The 21,848-nt window shown below is 43.1% G+C and overlaps 1 protein-coding gene across 1 annotated transcript in view; it reads left to right on the forward strand.

Annotated features, from left to right (window-relative positions):
- LOC109931667 (protein unc-13 homolog B) overlaps positions 1-21,848 on the forward strand; it is a 287,923-nt gene that overhangs the window by 166,994 nt on the left and 99,081 nt on the right. Inside the window, exons 19-21 of the mRNA XM_048595579.1 lie at positions 5,223-5,357; positions 10,023-10,156; positions 11,966-12,051. Of these exons, the coding sequence (XP_048451536.1) occupies positions 5,223-5,357; positions 10,023-10,156; positions 11,966-12,051 (355 nt within the window). The remainder of the gene's footprint in view (positions 1-5,222; positions 5,358-10,022; positions 10,157-11,965; positions 12,052-21,848) is intronic.

Genomic DNA, 21,848 nt, shown 5'->3' on the forward strand with positions numbered 1-21,848 from the left:
AAGGGTCCAGACCCAAAACGTCAGCTTCCCTGCTCCTCTGATGCTGCTTGGCCTGCTGTGTTCATCCAGCTCTACACCTTGTTATCTTGTTAGCTGTTCCTGGTTCCCTGTTCATCTATGATGCCTGCAGTTATCTGCCAGCTTCATTCCTCATTCTGATGGTCACAGCTAGCAGAATCTGGTTCTGTGTTGCTGCTTTGAGATCTGTAACTGGCACTTTGGAGCCAGCACTACTTCAGAGCGGAGTTGATCTGTTGATTCATACTGCCTTCTGGTTCCTCCTTGCCAACTGGATCTGCACTCATTCTCACCCTGATCCTTTTCCAACTCCAATGTGACTGGCACCATAGTACACGGAACTCAAGGCAACAGAGAATGCACAGACATTTATTCCCAGGTGTATCTAAGCTGGCACAAGTAGTAGCCAATTTTGCAAATTTTTAAAAGCATCCTCTTTTTACCCTATGCCTCCTCTTCCACTTCTTGTCTCTCTCTCCTGTTATTCCCTGTCTCGTTTCCCTTCCGTTTACACCCTAGCATGAGTCATAATCCTTGTCACATTTCCTTCTGTTATCTGCATGCTCTCCATGAACGTGCAGTGCCACAGTTTATAAATTATTGTTTTAATTCTGGCACAAGCTTCACACAGTAGTGTATCTGTATCGGAGATTGTAGCATGATTATATCATTATTCATTTCTTCGTTTGCTCTCAGCTGCCATTCAATTAAATGTGAAGACTTGCTAATAGCTATATATAGGTATTCAACTGGAGTGTTACTAAATTATGGGTGGAATCTCCGGTACCAGAGGAGATGAGAACAATGGCAGGCAGGGAAACTTAATTGGGCGAGAATTCAAAATTGAGAATCCTCACAGTGGGATAAACCTCGGCAATTAAGTTCTTTGACCTTAAAAAGTGAGTCAACATTCCTGACTGCAGGTGTCGAGAAGCATATTTAAAATACATTTGCATCTAATTAAAAGACTAAATTAAATGCCCCATCCTAATTTAAATTCTCCTCAAGCCAGAAATACGTGCTTTCAGAATCTTGACTGTATATAAGGGGTGTGCACCTGTTGAGGGAGATTTTTACTGGACTTCAGAATAATTCTTGCTGCTTTGTCCTCAAGACAGTAATGTTTTAAATTAATGTGAATGATTGAGTTGCAGTGTAGATTCTCCAAATAGGGCGAAGGCAGTATGGGGGGGGAAAGCAGGATGTCTTTATGGTTCTGGGTGAAGCAAAGGCAGCACAAGAAAGGAGGGTTAGTAGGAAAGGAGGAGCAGTGGGTAAATGTTGGGTGTTGTTTGTCCAAGAATGAGGGGGTGAACATGGTAACAAGTGCCTGCCCTGTTTTGGAGATAGTAGGAACTGCAGATGCTGGAGAACCTGAGATAACAAGGTGTACAGCTGGATGAACACAGCAGGCCAAGCAGCATCAGAGGAGTAGGAAGGCTGACATTTTGGGCCTAGACCCTTCTTCAGAAACCTTTCTGAAGATTTCTGAAGAAAATTCTGAAAATTTCTGAAGAAGGGTCTAGGCCCGAAACGTCAGCCTTCCTGCTCCTCTGATGCTGCTTGGCCTGTTGTGTTCATCCAGCTGTACATCTTGTTATCCCTGCCCTGTTTTGGGTTGTTTTGACTAATGCTTGGGCATGATGTGTCAGAAAGAGCTGGGTGTCCAGTTGATAGTCAGCGATGTCACAGGTTTCTGGGGATCTTAATCATGGTCAGAAAGTATCATCAGAGTTAAAGGGTAAGTCGGAAGTGGTAGGGTGAGGGTTCCAGAATCATGAGCAGGTAGTGTGTGGTCTTAGAAAGGGTGTTATGAAAAATGAGGGTGCAGATCAACTGGAAAATGGTAAGGATCAGGGTCAGAATTGGCTTTTAAACATATAGACTTGGAGCTCAGAGGGAGAATAGGAAAATCAGTCAAATGATGAGATCAATAGAAAGGGGAGGGGTGTTTCAAAGATAACAGGCAATAGGAATCGGTGGGGGTTATGGGGGATGAATAATGGGGGATATTTGCAGAGGTTCAAATGTGTTAATCCTCACTGTCAAAGTGTTGCAAAGTATCTTTTCACAAAGAAGCCATGTTTGCAGGTGCTGGCAAAAGTCAGCACCCAAAGTGTGGAAAGACTCTGTTGGGTGGGTAGATTTAACAGTTGGAACTTTTGACTGACTGTAGGGGCAACCTAAGATTTGAGTTCAATTGCTGGAGAACCATGCTTAACCAAGTTCCACTCCCAAGGAACCATCCTGTCTCGTGTACACATGGCAAAGCATTCAGCGAATTCCCACAAAGTCATGGAATCACAGTGCATGTGGACTGATTGGTATCTTGCAATATCTTACGCATGGACGCAGCCATGGAGGACAGAAGACAGAAGCAAGCCTGAAAGAGTCTATTCTCTAGGATTAGAGCCTCTAGTTTCCTAGAGATCCCAGCTGGGGAAATACCTGTAAAGCCAGGTCACATTTATTTTTACCTCATATAGGTTGTCTTTCAAGTCTCTGCAGATAGAGAACACTGGCTCCTCATCCCACCTCATCAGACATTGCCACTGTCTCTAAAATCAGACTCTCAGTATTGGATGCAATCTCTAAGTGATAGGTCTATTCTTTCTTAGGAAATGAGAACACTTGAAGCAGACGGATTGCTAATGCTATGAGGCAATGAATGGTCTGTCAACAGAAGATGTACATCAGATTATGTCAGGGTGGATGATTCACCAAGGCTCCTTCAACAGTGTCTATCAAACCTGCAACCTCTGCCACCTCTCTAAACATCACAGCTTCCTGACTAGAACTGTATCACCATTCATTTGCTGTTGCTGTGTCAAAATCCTGGATTTTCCTTCCAAACAGTATCCTTGCAGTTGTTCAAGAAGGCATCTCACCACCACCCTCTCCTGGTCAGTTTGGGATAGGCAATAAATGCTGGCCCAGCCAACAACACCCATATCCTGTGAAAAGTTTTTAAATAAATTACCTCTCATCACCCACCGGGAACTGATGCCACCAAATTCCCTACTCCACCCATCAACCCTACGGCTCTTTGGACTCTCCTTTTGAGTCATGGAAACTGGCCTGACTGTATTTCTCATAGACTCATAGAATCCCTACAGTGTGGAAACAGGCCCTTTGGCCCAACAAGTCTGAAGAGTATCCCACCCAGTCCCATCCCTACCCCTTTTCCATGTAATTACATAAGAACTAAGAACTAGGAGCAGGAGTAGGCCGTCCGGCCCTTCGAGCCTGCTCCGCCATTCAGTAAGATCATGGCTGATCTTTTCGTGGACTCAGATCCACTTACCCACGTAAGCCACCTAATTTACACATCCCTGAACACTGTGGCAATTTAGCATGGCCAATCCACCTAACCTGTACATCTTTGGACTGTGGGAGGAAACCTACGCAGACACGGGGAGAATGTGCAAACTCGCCTGAGGCAGGAATCGAACCCAGGTCCCTAACGCTGTGGGGCAGCAATGCTAACTACTGACCCTCTGAGTCAGAGTTCATTTCAATCACTGACCAGGTACACTAGCTTAATTTTAGACAGTTGTATTGGCATTAAGGTTTTGACTAAATCATGACTGTCAGGTGTTAAAATAATGTTCTTCAGTTGCCATCTGAACTATATTTTATTCCGTCTAACTCACCTAAGCCACGGTTACATATGAACATATGTAAGAGCAGGAGTAGGCCACACAGCCCCTCATGCCTGCTTTGCCATTTCAAGAATATCATGGCCAATCTGATTCCTCCACATTCCTACCTACCCACAATAACCTTTCACCCACTTGCTAATCAAGAATCTATCTACCTCTGCCTTCAAAAGAATTAAAGATCCTGCTTCCACTGCCTTTTTGAGGAAGTACGTTCCAAAGATCCTTGATCCTATGTGAGAAAGGAAAATTTCTTGTTCTCTTTCTTAAATGGGCAACTGTTCATTTTTAAACAGCCCAAATTCTGGAATCTGTGACAAGAATTCTTCCCACACGTACTCTACTAAGATCCCTCAGGTTTTTATATGTTTGAATCAAGTCATCTTTTACTCTTCCAAGTTCCAGAGAAGAGAAGCCAAACCTATGCAACCTTTTCTCATAAGTGAACCCATCTATTAGTCTAGAGTAGTTCTGATAATGTCGTCTAATCAATAAATCACAATTTCGTTTTTCTCCCTTAGAGATAGTAAGAACTGCAGATGCTGGAGTCAGTGATAACACAGTGTGGAGCTGGAGGAACACAGCAGGCCAGGCAGCATCAGAGGAGCAGGAAAGTTGATGTTTTGGGTCGGGACTCTTCTTCAGAAACAGCGGGGGAAGGGAGCTCTGAAATAAATAGACAGAAGAGGGGTGGGGCTGGGGAAGGTAGGTGGGATGGTGATAGGTGAGTACAGGTAGGTGGTGGGGATTGGTCATTGAGGTGGGAGAGAAGATGAACAGGTTGTGTCAGGTCAAGGAGGCAAGGATGAAAGGGAGGGTTGGTCATGGGATGAGGCCGGGGGTGGGGAGATTTTGAAACTGGTAAAAACCACGCTTAGGCCATTGGGCTGTAGGCTCCCGAGGTGGAATATGAGGTGCTGCTCCTCCAGTTTCCGGGTGGCATCATTGTGACACTTTGAGACTGTTTCCTCTTTTGAGAACTAGTCTGTGACCACAAAAAGGCATAATACTCACCTAATTAGGATTTTCCCCACTCTGACCGAGATTATATACAGTTGTGCTGATTATTCAAATTAATTTCAGTATTGGGATATATGTGAGATGTAGCTGATGCTGTTTCTATCTGCATTTTGGCAGATCTGTTGTGTGCTGTGAAGAACTGCATGATGGCATCCTGTCTAATTTCCAACACATCAAACCACCTAAGTACTTTTCAGTTTGAGAAAGAAGCTTTGTTGGTCTCACTGCAGTGTGTACTTAGTCAGTTTTTAATGTCACAATACAAGTATTTTCCCAAATAGTAATGTGACAGCTACAGCTGTGCCTTGCACCGCATGAAGTGATCCCCACAGTCATTTGATTCATATTTCATTATCTCATAGATACTGTTTTTTTGGTTGAATGGAATTTAATTAAAAATGTTAAATATCAATGTCTTTATTTGCTTTTTCTTCCAATTTTATTTGAACCTGGTACAGCTATTCATTTCCAGTGTATAATATTAGAAGGCTCACAAATAGTAACGCATCCATGACCTTTTTTTAGGTGCAAGAATTGCAGAGCCCACCACGAGCCAGTCAAGTGGTGAAGGACTGTGTGAAAGCTTGCCTCAATTCAACCTATGAATATATTTTCAACAACTGCCATGAACTGTACAGTCGAGAATATCAAACTGATCCAGTAAGTGACAAATTCAGCAATCTCTGTGTGCAAACTCACAGAATATTCAAATTTAAAGTATAAGAAGTATAAGGCATTCAGCGTTTAGGGTATAAATCCGCCTTCACTGTATTGAATGGAAGATAAGTCATTGTGACCATGAAGGCAATTGAAGGAAACTTGATGAATACGGCATGCATGAATGAGCAGCATAAAATTTGACTGGTTAGCTTGCAAAACAGACGCCAAGGTACCCGTGATTCACCTGAAATCACTAAAGAATTTGTCAGCTATGAGCATCTCTCTATAGCTTGCAGATTAGAACAGAAGATAGAATAATTGCCAGCTGGCTTTTCATTTCATTCCTGAAAAAAGTTGACGGGGACTAGACCATAAGGCATAGGAGCAGAATTATGCCCTTCAGCCGATCAAGTATTCTCTGCCAATCGATTATGGCTGATGTGTTTCTCACCCCTATTCTCCTGTGTTCTCCCTTGATCCCTTTCCCAAACAAGAAACTTGTCTGTCTCTGACTTAAATACACTCAATAACTTGGCTTCCACAGTCCTTTGCAGCAACGAGTGTCACAGATTAACCACCCTCTGGCTGAAGAAATTCCTCCTCATCTCAGTTTTCATGGGTTGTCCTTTCACTTTGAAGCACCTTGGGTCCTAGTCTCACCTGCTACTCGAAACATCTTCTCTACATTCACTCTATTCCAGCCTCTCATATTCTATAAGTTACAATCACTGCCCCAATTATCCTTGTAAACTCCTTTGAGTACACACCAAGGTTCTCAATCATGGCTCCTATGACACAACCTTTATCCCCAGAATCATTCTTCGAAACCTCCTCTGCATGCACCCCAACGCCAGTATATCCTTGAACACAGAGCCCAAAATTGCTCTCAGTGTTCCAAATGCAGTCTGACCAGAGCGTTAGACAGTCTCAGCAGTACATTTCAGCTCTTGTATTCTAGCTCTCTTGAAATTAATGTTATAATTGCAATTGCCTTCCATAATTGACAATTGGACCTGCATGTTAACCTTAAGAGATAGTAAGGACTGCAGATGCTGGAGTCAGAGATAACACAGCGTGGAGCTGGAGGAGCCCCTTTGTACTTCAGATTTCTGAAGTCTTTTCCTGTTTAGAAAATAGTCTACTCTATTCTTCCAACCAAAGTGCATTACCTCATACTTTTTCACATTGTATCCCATCTGCCACTTCTTTGCCCACTCTCTTGTCCAAGTCCTCCTGCAGCCTGCCTGCTTCCTCAACACTACCTGTCCCTCCACATATTTGTGTGTCATCTGAAAATGTAGCAACAATATTCCTTCACCCAGATTGTTAATGTATAACATGAAGAGTTCTGGTCCCCTGCAGAACTGCACAAGCCGCCAGTTGCTATCCTGATAAAGATCCCTTTATCCCTACCCTTTGCCTTCTGCCAGTCAGCAAATCCTGTATTCATGCCAGCACATTGCCCCTAACACCATGGGCTCTTTTCCTGTTTAACGGGCCCCGTGCAGGGTCTTGTCAAAGGCCTTCTGAGAATCCAAATAGTTCACGTCCACTGACAAGATGCACTGCAGAAATTCGCCAAAGATCCCACAGCACCTTCTAAACCCACGACCACTTCAATCCAGAAGGATAAGGGCATCAGACATATGGGAACACCACCACCTCCAAGTTCCCCTCCAAATCACTCACCATCCTGACTTAGAAATATATTTCCGTTCCTTCACTGTCACTCGGTCAAAATCCTGGAATTCCCTCCCGAATAACGTTGTAGGTCAACCAACAGCAGGAGGACTGCAGCGGTACAAGAAGGCAGCTCACCACCACCTTCTCAAGGGCAACTAGGGATGGGCAAGAAATGCTGGCCAGCCAGCGATGCCCACATCCCACAAATGAATTGAAAAAAAACTCTGGCCATCACCTGTCTCCTGTCTTTGTCGTTATCTTTACTCGATTGTAATACCAACACACCTGATTCCAGCTTTTCACTCTCAAACTGCAAAATGAATTCTACCATATTATGGTCATTGCCCCCGAGGGGTTTCTTTACATTACGCTCCCTAATCAAGCCTGCCTCATTACACATCACAAATCCAGAACTGCCTATTCGCTAGTGAGCCCTAACACAAGCTGCTCCAAAAAAAATCTCGTAGATATTCCACAAATTCTTTTTCTTGAAATCCGCGATCAACCTGATTTTCCCGGTCTGCATATTGAAGTCCCCCATGTTTATTGTAATAGTGCCTTTCATGCATGTCTTTTCTACCTCCTGATCTATTTTCTTACCCACGTTCTGACTTCTGTTAGGAGGCCTGTATACAACTCCCATCAGTGTTGTTTTTCCTTTGCAGTTCCTCAACTCTACCCATACAGATTCTGTGCCTTCCAAGACTGTATCACATCTTGCTATCGATTTTATTTCTTACTAACAAGGCAACCCCACCCCTCTGCCCATCTGTCTATCTTTTAAATGGAATGTGTGTCCTTGGATATTTAGTTACCAGCCCTGACTCCCTTGCAGCGAAGTCTTTGTGATATCCAGAATATCACACCAGCCAATTTAAATCTGCACTTCAGTCTCATTTAGCTTGTTTCTTCTACTGTGTGTATTTAATTACAACACCCTCAGTCCTGCATTGACTGTCCCCAATCTCATAGTTGTCTCCTCATCTGCTGTGCCTGAAGTTGGATTCCGAACCCTTTCCGTACCCTCTGTCCTATTTCTTGTTCTGGAAACTTTAAAAACTTTGCTAAGTCCTTCCCTCCTTTAATCTTTTATGTAATTTTCTATGCAAATGCACCCACACCCTCTTTCTGCGATTCGCCAACATTCTGGTCCCATTGGAAAGGCTCCCTCCTGCCTCAGTGCTGGTGCCAATGTCCCATGATGTTGAACCTGTTTCTCCCACATTAATCTTTGAACCACACATTTATCTCTTTAAACTTGTTCTACACAGCAGAATTTTTTAAAAAATCAGCAAAGTTTTGTCATCAGGTAGACCCCTTAAACCAGACAAATTTCTTGTGGAATTGCAAAGAACACAAATTAATCCTTCTCCTAATGAGGCAGTTCAATCTTGTATTGGTTGAAATTTTCTCAGCCCTTAAGTGACAGCCTAGAAAGTTGCAGGGCAATAAAATGCTGGAGAGCCACTTCAGTAGTGCTCCCCATAGTTTTGTGTTGGGTGTTCTTGCCAGTAATAGGAAAGGTGAGGACTCCACTACCAGAAGGCAGGCAGTCAATCTTTAAAATTACCAATCCAATTGAAGACCATTTTCTGTACGAAGAGGCTGCCTACAGCGTGGAGTGATATTTCAAATATGAGGTTCTCAGAGGGGACCTATTTCAAAGACACAGACTTGGGCAGCTTTATTCACAGCCAACGCTGACACTCAAGGCCCCCTCCCCCTCCCCCCGCCCCACCCGCGCCTCGCCCCACCACGCCAATGATCGCTGGGGCCATACGGTGATTTGTCTTTCTCTGCTGCAAGCATTTGACCACCTTTCGGCCTTGGTAGTTTTCTCTCTGTCTCTCTCTCTCTCTCTCTCTCTGTCTGTCTGTCTCTCTCTCTATCTCTCTATCTCTCTCTCTCCCCGTGCCCCCCACCACTCCTTCCCTCAAGAGGTCACCCCTAGGAAGATTTCTGCCATAGTCCCTCTGCTCTCCCCCGCATGAGCTCCACACCTGCATTTAGACCCAATGTTGGAATTTAACCCCTACCAGTAAAATCCTGGCCATTGCCTCAATTCAAATATGAACCAAAGCAACATACTTTCCTGGAAATTCGAAATAAAAACAAAAATTGCTGGCGGAAAGAAGCAGAGATAATGTTTTGAATCCAATGACAACTCTTCGAAATTTTATTATATCGTCCTTTAATCTATTAAATATCTAAAGTCGTTCACAGATTAGAAATGATCAATAAGCAATACAAGGCAATAAATATTCTCTCAACCAATAAAATATAACATAAAACTCTGAAATTCTTCTTTTCTCTTTTGATCTAACTGAACCACGTGATCTTTTGAAATAAAACAGAAAATCAATATTTGTTACTTTTATGTGCTGTTATTTAATTCATTCCATATTATTAAGGAAATAACAATAACTGACGTTACTTAGTTGATAGAGTGCAATATTTATTTTAAGGCCAGATTCAATGCCTGCACTGTACAAATTGCTCATGTTAATCAGATGGTGATAGGGATACGAAAATTGGCCTCAGTTCACTGGGCATTTAGAAATGGAAAATCCCGAGTATCATGTTCTGATTGAAGGACCCAAGTGAGGATAAGGTTGGCTGTAAGATTTTTTTTTTTATTTCTTCACGGGATATGTACATTGCTGACTTGGCCAGCATATTTGTTCATACCCAAATGCCCTTGAGAAATGCTGCTCCTTGCTCAACTACTTTAATCCATGTGGTGCTGATATACCCATAGAGAAATAGACTGTCCATGTTTTCCAGGTTTTCATATGCAGAATGGCCACGGAATTATACCTTGGTGAGCATGTGGTAAGGACTGAAAAGAAAAACTTTTGTGTTGAACCTGGTGCAGAATGTTAGTATTGGGCAATGGAATACTAAAATGCAACTAATGAGTTAATATGTTTTAGTTATGCATGTTTTCAGATTTGTGTGCTGTGTGCATTTCTTCTTTTGCAGAACAAAAAACAGGAACTGCCTCCTGAGGAGCAGGGACCAAGTATAAAAAATTTGGATTTCTGGCCTAAGCTTATCACTCTTATCGTCTCTATTATTGAAGAAGATAAGAATTCATATACACCAGTTCTTAATCAGTAAGCAGGACTCACTGTGGTAATTTTTATACAAATTAATGAAAACTGTTTAATCTCGAGTTGCCATATTAATGGATCAAGTACAGCTTGAGCATTTCTTGGAAAATGAAATAGCTCTGAAGAGCAAATTTTTTTTAAAAATTGAAGCAATCGCAACAGCGCACTAAATGAACTAAAGCAAATTTGATCTTGGAATGTCTTTGAATGTCAACATTGGGTTGACACACTGGTTTTTTTAACATTCATTCATGGGATGAGGGCGCTGCTGATTTTTAATTCCAGATTTTTATTGAATTCAAATTGCACCATCTGCTGTGGCAGGATTCAAATCCAGGTCCCCAGAACATTACCTGGGTCTCTGGATTAACAGTCCAGCAATAATACCACTAGGGCCATCGCCTCCCTGTTCTGTTATATTTTAAATCATTAGTAGAACCATAATTAAAATGCAGACCTATACAACATAATTCTGGTCTGCATTGTTCAATAAGGATGTGGTAGCTGTTGAAATAGTACAGAGGCATGCAAGCAAAATAATTGACTGAAATTAGAAATCATGTGGTGAAGAAAGATAATGGAGCATGAGCAAATTCCCACAGGGAAATAGGAACCCGAGAAGTGGTATAATCATGCTTATAAGAGTTTGAAAAATAGTAAATGATACGAATGTTGACAAGTTGTTTCGTTTTGAGAAGGAACTTTGAGCTTTAAAGAAGGTAACTTTGGAACTGACCTGCGGAAAGATTGGCCCTGATATTAACAAGGACGTGACACAGAAAAGGAGCTGGGGACAGTGTTGCACCTAGGTGGGGCTTGAGAATATGAATTAGATAGGAATATACCAGCATCTTTTATTGTTTCATGCCCATTGTTGGCTAGCTCTAATGTATTGGACTTCCACACAATTGAATTTTGTTTGCTGCTTGAATCTGATCAAATAGACATTCAATGATATTACCATCACTGAATTCCCCACAATCGACATCCTGGGAGTCACCATTGACCAGAAACTCAACTGGACTCACCACATAAACACAATAGCTACTCAGGTCAGAGGCTAGGAATACTGCAGTGAGTAACCTACCTCTTGACTCCTCAAAGCCTGTCCATTATTTACAAGGCAAAAGTCAGGAGCTTAGTGAAATACTCCCCACTTGCCTGGATGGGTTTAGCTCCATCAACACTCAAGAAGCTTGACACTATCTAGGACAAAGCAGCCACTTGATTGGCACTACATCCACAAGCATTCACTCTCTTCACCGCCGGAGCTCAGTAGCAGTAGTGTCTACTGTCTAAAGATGAACTGCAGAAATTCATCAAAGATCCTCAGACAGCGCCTTCCAAACTCACAACCACTTTCATCGAGAAGGACAAGGGCACCAGATATATGGGAACACCACCACCTTCAAGTTCCCCTCGAAGCCACTCACCATCCTGACTTGAAAATATATCATCATTCCTTCACTGTCACTGGTCAAAATCCTGGAATTCCCTCCCTAATGACATTGTGGGTCAAACCACAGCAGGTGGACTATAGCGGTTCAAGAAGGCAGCTCACCACCTCCTTCACAAGGGCAACTCAGGACAGGCAATAAGTGCTGTCCTGCTAGTGGCACCGACATCTCACAAAAAAATTAATTTAAAAAAATAGACATGGGCTGGGTTGTGCTTCAAATTCTCAAGGTCAGTTTTAAGGCCCTAACCAAGTATTCCCCTTAGGTGTTTTTGGCTATATATATGTTTTCTGCAACTTTCTGCAATATTAACCCCGCATTCTATTTCTCTCAAATTACATTTCCTTAATTTCAGATTTCCTCAGGAACTTAATGTTGGAAAGATAAGCGCAGAAGTAATGTGGAGCCTATTTGCACAGGACATGAAATATGCCATGGAAGGTACGTAATAAGCTGAGATTTTTTATTGTTTTGATTTGATCAGTGATACAATTAGAAAAAAACACGTCCTGTTTCCATTTTACGAAAGTGCAACAGTCAAACTTTATTTGGTCTGCATTTGTTAGTCTCTGAGACTATCGCAGTCTGCTTCTCTTGCATGGTATGGGAAGCTGGGCACATCTGCAGTGCCCGGGACCTTTGCGTGTGCAAGAAGAGTCTCCAGCTGCATCTCCTGGAAGCCCGAGTTTCGGAATTGGAGCATTGTCTGAAGGCTCTGTGAAGCATTAGCGAGTATAGAGAGATGATCACACCGCAGACTCAAACTCCACAGGCAGGAAGAGAATGGGCGACTATCAGGCAGAGCAGGAAGTCTAAGCAAGCAATTCAGGAATCTCCTGTGGCTTTCACCTGCAAATCAGATGTAAAGTTTTGGATACTGTTGAGGAGAATGGCCTCTTAGGATAACAGCAGCTGCCAAATTCATGGCGCCACGGTTGGTTCTGCTGCAAAGGGAGGGACAAATTGGCATAGCAACGCTATAATTGTAGGCAATTCAGTTGTAAGGGGAATAGATAAGTGTTTCTGCGGCCACAAATGAGAACCCAGGATGGTGTGTTGCCTCCCTGGTACTAGGATCCTGGATGTCTCGGTACAGTTGCAAGACAATTTGGAGGGGGAGGGCAAACAGCCAGTGGTCGTAGTGCATGTTGGTATGAATGACATAGGTTACAAAAAAAAGGATGAAGTCATAAAAGCAGAATATAGAGAACTAGGAAGAAAGTTGAAATGTAGGACCTCAAAGGTACTTATCTCAGGAAACAGCAGGGTATATGGGATGATGGCTGAAAAGGGGAGGGTTTCAGATTCATGGGGCATGAAGACACGTTCTGGGGAGGTGGGACCTGTCCAAACAGGATGGGTTACACCTGGGCAGGACCGGGACTGATGTCCTTGGCATGGGGTACTTGGCAGAACATTTCCAGGAGTGTTTAAACTAGTGTGGCAGGGGATGGGAATCAGAGGAGTAGGGCCAGTAGATGCAGAAATTGAAGGAGAGGTAGAAACCAAGGCAAGCAGGACTAAGAACAAGGGCTGACAGGGAAACCCTGCTGAAAAGATCAGAGGAGGTGGTCTGAAATGCATGTGTTTCAATGCAAGAAGTATAATAGGCAAGGTAGATGACCTTAGAGCTTTGATTAGTACTTGGAACTATGACATTATTGCGATTATGGAGACTTGGCTGAAAGAGGGGCAGGACTGGCAGTTGAATGTCCCATGATTTAGATGTTTCGGGTGTGATAGAAGGGGATGTAAAAGGGGTGGAGGAGTTGCATTACTTGTAAAGGAGTATCTCATAGCTGTGCTGAGGGAGAATATATCAGAGGACTCGTGCAGCGAAGCATTATGGGTAGAACTCAGGAATAGGAAAGGTGAAATCACAATGCTGAGGGTATACAGGCCTCCCAACAGCCAGCGGGAGGTAGAGGAGAGAATATGATAACAGATTTTGGAAAGAAGTAAAAACGGCAGGGTTGTTGTGATGGGTGATTTTAACTTCCCCTATATTGACTGGGACTCACTTTGTGCTAAGGGCTTGGATGGGCAGAATTTGTAAGGACCAATCAGGAGGGTTTCTCGACATAGTGTGTAAACAGTCCAACCAGGGAAGGGGTCCTCCTGGACCTAGTTTTGGAAAATGAGCCCAGCCAGGTGAGTGAAGTTACAGTGGGGGGAGCATTTCGGGAATAGTGACCATAATACCGTGAGTTTTATGTTACTCATGGTTAGGGATAACAGCAGTCCTCAGGTGAAGGTATTAAATTGGGGGAAGGCGAACTACAACAATATTAGGCAGGAACTGGAGAAATTTGATTGGAGGTGGCTGTTTGAGGGTAGATCCATGTCAGACATATGGGAGTATTTCAAACGGCAGTTGGTTAGAGTTCAGGAGTGACACATTCCTGCAAGAATGAAGGATAAGTTTGACAAGGATAAGTGTGACAAATCTTGGATAACCAGGGATGTTATGACCTTGGTCAAAAAGAAAAACAAAGCCTAAGGTCTAGGAGGATGGGAACTGACAAAGTCCTTGAAGTGCATAAGGAAAGTAGGAAGAACTTAAACAAGGAATTAAAAGGGCCAAAAGGGGTCATGAAAAGTCATAAGCAAACAGGGTTAAGGAGAATCCCAAGGTTTTTTATAATGTAGATAAAATGCAAGAGGGTGGCCAGGAAAAGGGTTGGCCCACAAAAGGGCATGGGAGGGAATCTACATATGGAGCCAGAAGAGATTGGTGAGGTCCTAAACGAATACTTTGTGTCGGTATTCACCAAAGAGAAGGAATTGGCGGAGGATGATCTCAGAGAAGGGAGTAGCGAATTTCTAAGCCCAGCTACTATTTAAACAGAAGAGGAGTTGTGCATCTTAAAAAGTTTTAAGGTAGGTAAGTCCCCATATCCTAATGGGATCTATCCCAGAATATTGAGGGATGCAAGATAACAAGTTGCTGGAGCTTTGACAAAAATCTTTGTATCCTCTGTGGCCATAGGTGAGGTCCCAGAGGACTGGAGAATAGCTAATGTTGTCCCATTGTTTAAGACGGGTAACAGGGATGATCCAGGAAATTACAGGCCAGAGCCTCATGTCAGTGGTAGGGAAATCCCTGTACAAAGTCGGGATAGTTTTGGCTCACCCGTGGCCCAGCAGAGGGGAACGTCCAATAGCATATGCTTCCCGGACTTTGGCTGATGCCAAATGAAGATAAAGAAAGAAGGTTTGGAGGTCATCTTTGGGTGGGAAAGTTCCACCAATGCTTTTACAAACATAAATTTGTAATAGTAATGGACCATGAACCCCTGCTAGGGCTACTTTAAGAGGACAGGGCTGTCCCGCCCATAGCTTCAGGCCTAATTCAGCAGTGGGTTCTAATACGAAGTGTGTACAATTACAAATTGGAACATCATCCAGGAGGCCAAGTGGCAAATGCCTTTTGCCACTTCTCATTGTCAGATACACCACCAGTGGAGCTACCAATAAAAGAATCTGTTCTGATTTTAAACTTTGTGAACACCCTTCCAGTCACCGCTAACCACATCAGACTGTGGACACAGAAAGATCTTGTGTTGGTGAAACTAAAACAGCTGGTGGTGATGTGGGAAACAAAAGGGTCATCACAACCAGAACTGAAACCTTTCTGGACCCAGCGAGACCAGATCACTATAGAGGATGGCATATTATTGTGGAAGCAAGAGTGAATGTCCTGAGCAAAGGTTGCAGGCAGAGACAGGCTGAATTCCTCCAGGTTCATCCAGGGGTTCCCAAAATGAAGAGGTTGGTGATAAGTTATGTTTCGTGTCCAGGATTGGATGCTGACATAGCTGCGTTAGTGGGGCAGCACCATGAGTGCCAACAAGGATAAAAATTATCGCCAGCAGCTCCTCCACATTCATGGGAATGGCTGCGTAAATCCTAGATTTGGTCACATGTCAACTACGCCGGTCCTTTCATAGAATCTATGTTTTTAGTCAATGTGGACGTCCATTCAAAGTGGTTGGACATGCATAGAGTTTGTCATGAAACACTGGGACAAGGATTGCAAAGTTACATGCATCTTTTGCAATACATGGATGCCTGGAGGTGTTGATCACTGACAGCAGGCCATCATTTACCAGCAGGGAATTTGAGTATTTCCGAGTGTCAAATGGCATTCAGCATGTAAGGACAGCTTGATACCGTCCATCATCCGAACATCTGGTGGAAAGAGCAATCCAAACTTTGAAGGCAGGCTTAAAGAAACAGCCTACAGCTTCACTCGATATCAAACTATCCTGGTTCTGGATTGGTTATAGGACCACCTCTCATGCAACTACAGCGTTTAGCTCCAACAGAATTGCTAATGAGGAGAAGACACCGCACCAGGTTAAACCTGATCTTCTCAGACCTGGTGGGGAGAGTGAAATGGCATCAGTAGCACCTGTGCTGAACACAAGACTCCTCGAAGAGTGAGAGGCAGTTTACTTCAGGGGATGAGATTTGGTGTCAAAATCACAGGAATGGCCCTGCATGGGTAAGAGGCACAGTCGACACGATGTCAGGTCCCATGACATACAAAGTTCAGGTAAGAGAGGGGGTCCTGAGCAAGCATTTGGACCACGTGAAAGCTGCAACCTCGCTCATGGGGCAGGAGAAAAACATCCGGCAAGGCTGTCAGAACCCTAGCGTTCTCCCCTTCTGTCCAGCGTCATAGAAGCTTCTGAGGACGAGATGGACGGATGTCGTAGCCAATATCACCCGAAGAAAATGATGAATTTTGGCCTATTTGCTGTGGGTGCAAGAGGTCGGCTATAATCCAGTACCGCTGCCAGCACCTGAGACAAAGTTGGAGGAAGATAAAAAGAGCAGGCCTGTGCCCCAGGACTCAGTCATAGAGTCATTCAGAATGAAAATGGACCCTTCAGTCTAAACAATCCAAGCTGAACATAATCCCAAGCTAAACTAGTTCCACCTACCTGCTCCTGGCCCATATCCCTCCAAACCTTTCCTATTCATGTACTTATCCAAATGTCTTTTAAACATTATGATTGTACCCGCATCTGCCAGTTCCTCAGGAAGTTCATTCTACATGCAACCACCCTCTGTGTAAAACATTTGCTTCTCATGTCTTTTTTAAATCTCTGTCCTCTCCCCTTTAAGATGTGCCCCCTAGTCTTGAAATACCCCATCCTAGGGAAAAGACAATACCAGAGTGGGAGGTTTGTAGTGATTGGAACGAGGTTAGTCAGGTGGACCTCATAGAATAGGGTTCCCTGATTGGGGCTGTTAACCTGGTCCAATCAGTGAGTCCCAGCTGACAAATGTTCTGCTTGCTCTAGAAGCCAGCTTTTAGCTAGCTGGGTCAGTGTCATGTACTAGGCAGGTGTAAATCAAAGGTGACTTGGTGACGGGATCCCGGCCTTTGTGGAGTTATTCGAACCACCACCTGTAAGATCCCTCCTTTGAACCACTCACTATCCTGACTTGGCCATTATACTGCCGTTCCTTCACTGTCACTGGGTCAAAATCCTGGAATTTCCTCCGTTACGGCATGGTTGGTCTACCTACAGCATATGAACTGCAGTGGTTCAAGAAGGCAGCTTACCACCACCTTCTCGAGGGCAACTAGGGACAGGCAATAAATGCTGGCCCACTTGGCGACACCCAGGTCCCATGAGTGGATAAAAAATGTTTTCAATCATGGTAATGCTTCTAATGTTGGAACTGTGTTTAGAGTTTTGCAAGCAGAGGCTGGTTGGGTACAGCCATAATCTTTTGGGAACAGCTGACAGGGCAAGCTGGTTGGTTCAGATCCACTGGCCTTTGGGGCATGGAGCTACACAACTAAAGTCACACTAGCATTGAAATTCATGCAGCAAGTTTCGCATTTGTGTGATAAACATGAATGTCTTTTTAGCTTGATGGCACCATCATGTTATGGCAACCAGTACTGCATCGTAGTAGCGCAGAACAGTTAGATTAACCTGTTGGTTGAATTTTTGAGATGCCTTCAGAGTAATCGATGTTACTCTGACCACTTTTGATAGCGGTTACCTCATCCCCTTTCAGGATTGCTCGTGATATACAGTGAGAAATGATCTGATCAGGGTAGCCATTACCTCATAGTATTGCTTTGTACTCCAAACTTCAGCATCACACTTGCAAGGTGCACTCAGGCTCTATTCATGAAGTTGTCAATAAGGAAATCTTATAACATTGGAATGATAGGAATCCCATGTGTATACTCACCATTGAAGGTGCGTATGCAGTAGACAGTAATAAAGATCCCCTTGGTAGCCTTCTCATCTAGCACATTCAAGTGAGGGAGGTAATTTGACTGTTTGATTTCAAAGTTGAATTTGAGTAGAGGTTGAAGCTTGTGAAAATGTGATGAATATTGTATCTATATATTGGAAATATGTGAGGCTTATGTTCAGTGTCATGGAACCGATTAAAGATGTTTGAGAATGCTGGGCCAAGAGGGGATCTAATGGTAATGCAATCTATTTGGTGTATATGAAGTCGTTAACATTGACCTCAACGGTGCAAGCTGCTGAGTTCGTAAGACCAGTGAAAAGTCATTCACGCAATGGTTGCAGGTCTAGTTGCCATGATGTAGAGCTGCAATGCAAATGTCTTCAGCTTCCATGATTGGTTGCATTAGTGAATAAGCTAACAATGTCAAGTAAACACATGGAAAGGCATTGCTATCAATATGCAAATGAGCAATCTACCTAGGGCTTTTCTACAGCTGTGCACTGCAAACTTGACTCCACTGGGCAGTATAGGCTTTGGGATTCCAACAGTTCCATGCAGTGCAAGGTTGGCCTTTTTGGTGACCTTGGAAGTAGATTCTAAGCCATTTGCTTACTATGCAAGTTCGATACTGAAATGGGGAACATTAAAGCTATCCTGTAGTATAGTGGCCATACTGATTAACTGAGTTCTCACATGTGTTGCACAAACTCATGAAAGGGCCTAAAACTACCACTTTCAGTCCTGAGAAGTGCCCAGTTTAACTCAAATTACCCTGGTAGACAAAGGTATCTCAAAAATTTGAGCAACAGGTGAACCCAGCTGTTTCATGTTGCTACTACGCAATAACAGCATGAGTGTTATTCACGTTTAATGAGACATACTCATAAATGAATAATGTGGTATATGAATTGCACTGAAGCCTGGAGCTAGACAGGTAGATTCTATGTCCCAAAACCTGGGGGATCGTATCTAACTGCGCATTGATTCGACAGTTCACAACAGAGAAGGTCTGACTCATCCAACCAGCCTGTGCTTGTAAAACTGTAAATGCAGTGTCCAACAGTAGATATGATTCTGCAATTAGTAAGCACTTGCCAAATAACCCTGATTGTGCTAAGAATTTCGCTGACAGGTAATTATTATTCAGGTTCACCAAGTGGTAAACTTGCATGTATTGGTAATAACATTTATTAATACATGAGGGTCTGTTCTTCACTGACGAAAACAACATATATGTACACTGCAACAGTTTCAACTGAACATAATAGGGGAAAGCCATTCCATGATTCATTTCTCAGGACATTGTCTTGACCAATGAATGTCAACCTGCCAGGTTAAATTTCAACAAAACTTGGCAGTTAACTATCAAACATCATCAAACTGGTGTAGTCTCCATGGCAACACCTCTAGTAATTAAGTTTCATTTGCCAGCCAGTCAGCACACTGTTCTCATACAATATAAAAAGAGTTGTTGCCCTTTACAATAGCATTCCTTTGAATTGTTGCGATATCATGTCGAAGCAGGATGAAGTTTTGACAAATGCTATTTTTTCAGCAATACCCAAGTTCCATTCTTTGAAAGATTAAGAACATAGAACATAGAACAGTACAGCACAGTACAGGCCCTTCGGCCCACGATGTTGTGCTGACCTATTATCCTACTAAGATCAAACTACCCTACATACCCTACATTATACTATCATCCATGTGCCTATCCAAGAGTCGCTTAAAAGTCTCTAAAGTATCTGACTCCACTACCACTGCCGGCAGCGCATTCCACACGCCCACCACTCTCTGTGTAAAGAACCTACCTCTGACATCTCCCCTATACCTTCCTCCAGTCACCTTAAAATTATGCCCCCTCGTAATAGTCATTTCCACCCTGGGAAAAAGTCTCTGACTATCTATGCCTCTCATCATCTTGTACATCACTATCAAGTCACCTCTCATCCTTCTTCTCTCCAATGAAAAAAGCCCTAGCTCCCTCAACCTTTCCTCATAAGGCCTGCCCTCCAGTCAAGGCAGCATCCTGGTAAATCTCCTCTGTACCCTCTCTTAAAGCTTCCACATCTTTCCTATAATGAGGTGACCAGAACTGAACACAATATTCCAAGTGTGGTCTAACCAGAGTTTTATAGAGCTGCAGCATAACCTCGCGGCTCTTAAACTCAATTCCCCTGCCAATGAAAGCCAACACACCATATATCTTTTTTACAACCCTATCAACTTGGGTAGCAACTTTGAGGGAACTATGGACGTGGACCCCAAGATCCCTCTGTTCCTCCACACTGCCAAGAATCTTGCCATTAACCCTGTATTCTGCATTCAAATTCGACATTCCAAAATGAATCACTTCACACTTTTCTGGGTTGAATTCCATCTGCCACTTCTTTGCCCAGCTCTGCATCCTGTCAATGTCCCATTGCAACTTACAATAGCCCTTCATGCTATCCACAACTCCACCAACCTTTGTGTCATCGGCACACTTACTAACCCACCCTTCTACTTCCTCATCCAAGTCATTTATAAAGATCACAAAGAGCAGAGGTCCCAGAGCAGATCCCTGCGGAACACCACTGTCACTGAGCTCCAGGCTGAATACTTTCCATCTACTACCACGCTCTGTCTTCTATTGGATAGCCAGTTTTGTATCCAGACAGCCAAATTTCCCTTGCCTCCTTACTTTCTGAATGAGCCTACCATGGGGAACCTTATCAAATGCCTTGCTAAAATCTATATACACCACATCCACTGCTCAACCTTCATCAATGTGTTTTGTCACATCCTCAAAGAATTCAATAAGGCTTGTGAGGCATGACCTGCCTCTCACAAAGTCATGGTGACTATTTCTAATCAAACTGTGCTTTTCCAAATAATCATAAATGCTATCTTTCAGAATCCTCTCCAGTAACTTGCCCACCACAGAAGTAAGACTAAATGGTCTGTAATTCCAAGGATTATCCCTATTCCCTTTCTTGAACAAGGGAATAACATTTGCCACCCTCCAATCATCTGGTAGTACTCCAGTGGACAGTGAGGATGCCAAGATCATCGCCAAAGGGGCAGCAATCTCTTCCCTCGCTTCCTGTTAGAACCTTGGGTATATCCCATCTGGCCCAGCCGACTTACCTATCCCAATGTTTTTCAAAATTTCTAGCACATCCTCGTTCCTAACATCAACCTGTTCGAGCATATCTGCCTGTTTCATGCTGTCCTCACAAACGTCAAGGTCCCTCTCACTGGTGAATACTGACACAAAATATTCATTAAGGACCTCCCCTCCCTCCTCTGACTCTGCGCACAAGTTTCCTCCACTATCCCTGATTGGCTCTACCCTCACTCTGGCCGACCTATCATGTTTTTCTGTTCCCGTCTTCTCATTCTTCTGCTCGCTTCTATTCTCTCCTAAGCTGAGGAAACAAAAAGCCAATGATGAAACAAGTACACTTTGTTCACTTGCTAGACAGGTGTAGGAATGGATCTGTTTCTATGCTTATTCTTTGTCTTTCAGGCAACCTAACCACGGCTGGAATATTTATTGTTGCTGGAGTTAAATGGTATAAATACTATTCAAGACTGGGATTTAAATTTGAATCTACTTGTTGAGGCCTAATTGCTCAGCTGCTAGGCAACCAATTTGTGTTCTTAATTTTTTTTTGCTTCACTATATTTAAATAAAGCAGCAATAATTGGATGGATTTGAAGCTTCTAATATTACATTACTATAAGTCAAATTTGGTTGATTTCAATAACTCATCTGAGTCTGGTACATAATTTATGACAATTTTGTCAATGAGTACTTTTAAATGTACTCAGTTAATCATAACTATTTTTAATGTGATACAATTTTCTTCAATAATTTTGGTGGGTAATATATTAGCATGAGTAGCAGATTGGCTGGCAGGCAGGCAGAAAACAGTATGCATAATTAGATCTGTGCCTGGTTAGCGGGATGTGATGGTTGGAATCGTGCAGTGGTCTGTGCAGGTTTCCTATAATAATTAAAC

This window comes from Rhincodon typus, chromosome 1, assembly GCF_021869965.1.
Source record: "Rhincodon typus isolate 14 chromosome 1, sRhiTyp1.1, whole genome shotgun sequence".
In the NCBI taxonomy this organism is placed as follows: Eukaryota; Metazoa; Chordata; class Chondrichthyes; order Orectolobiformes; family Rhincodontidae; genus Rhincodon; species Rhincodon typus.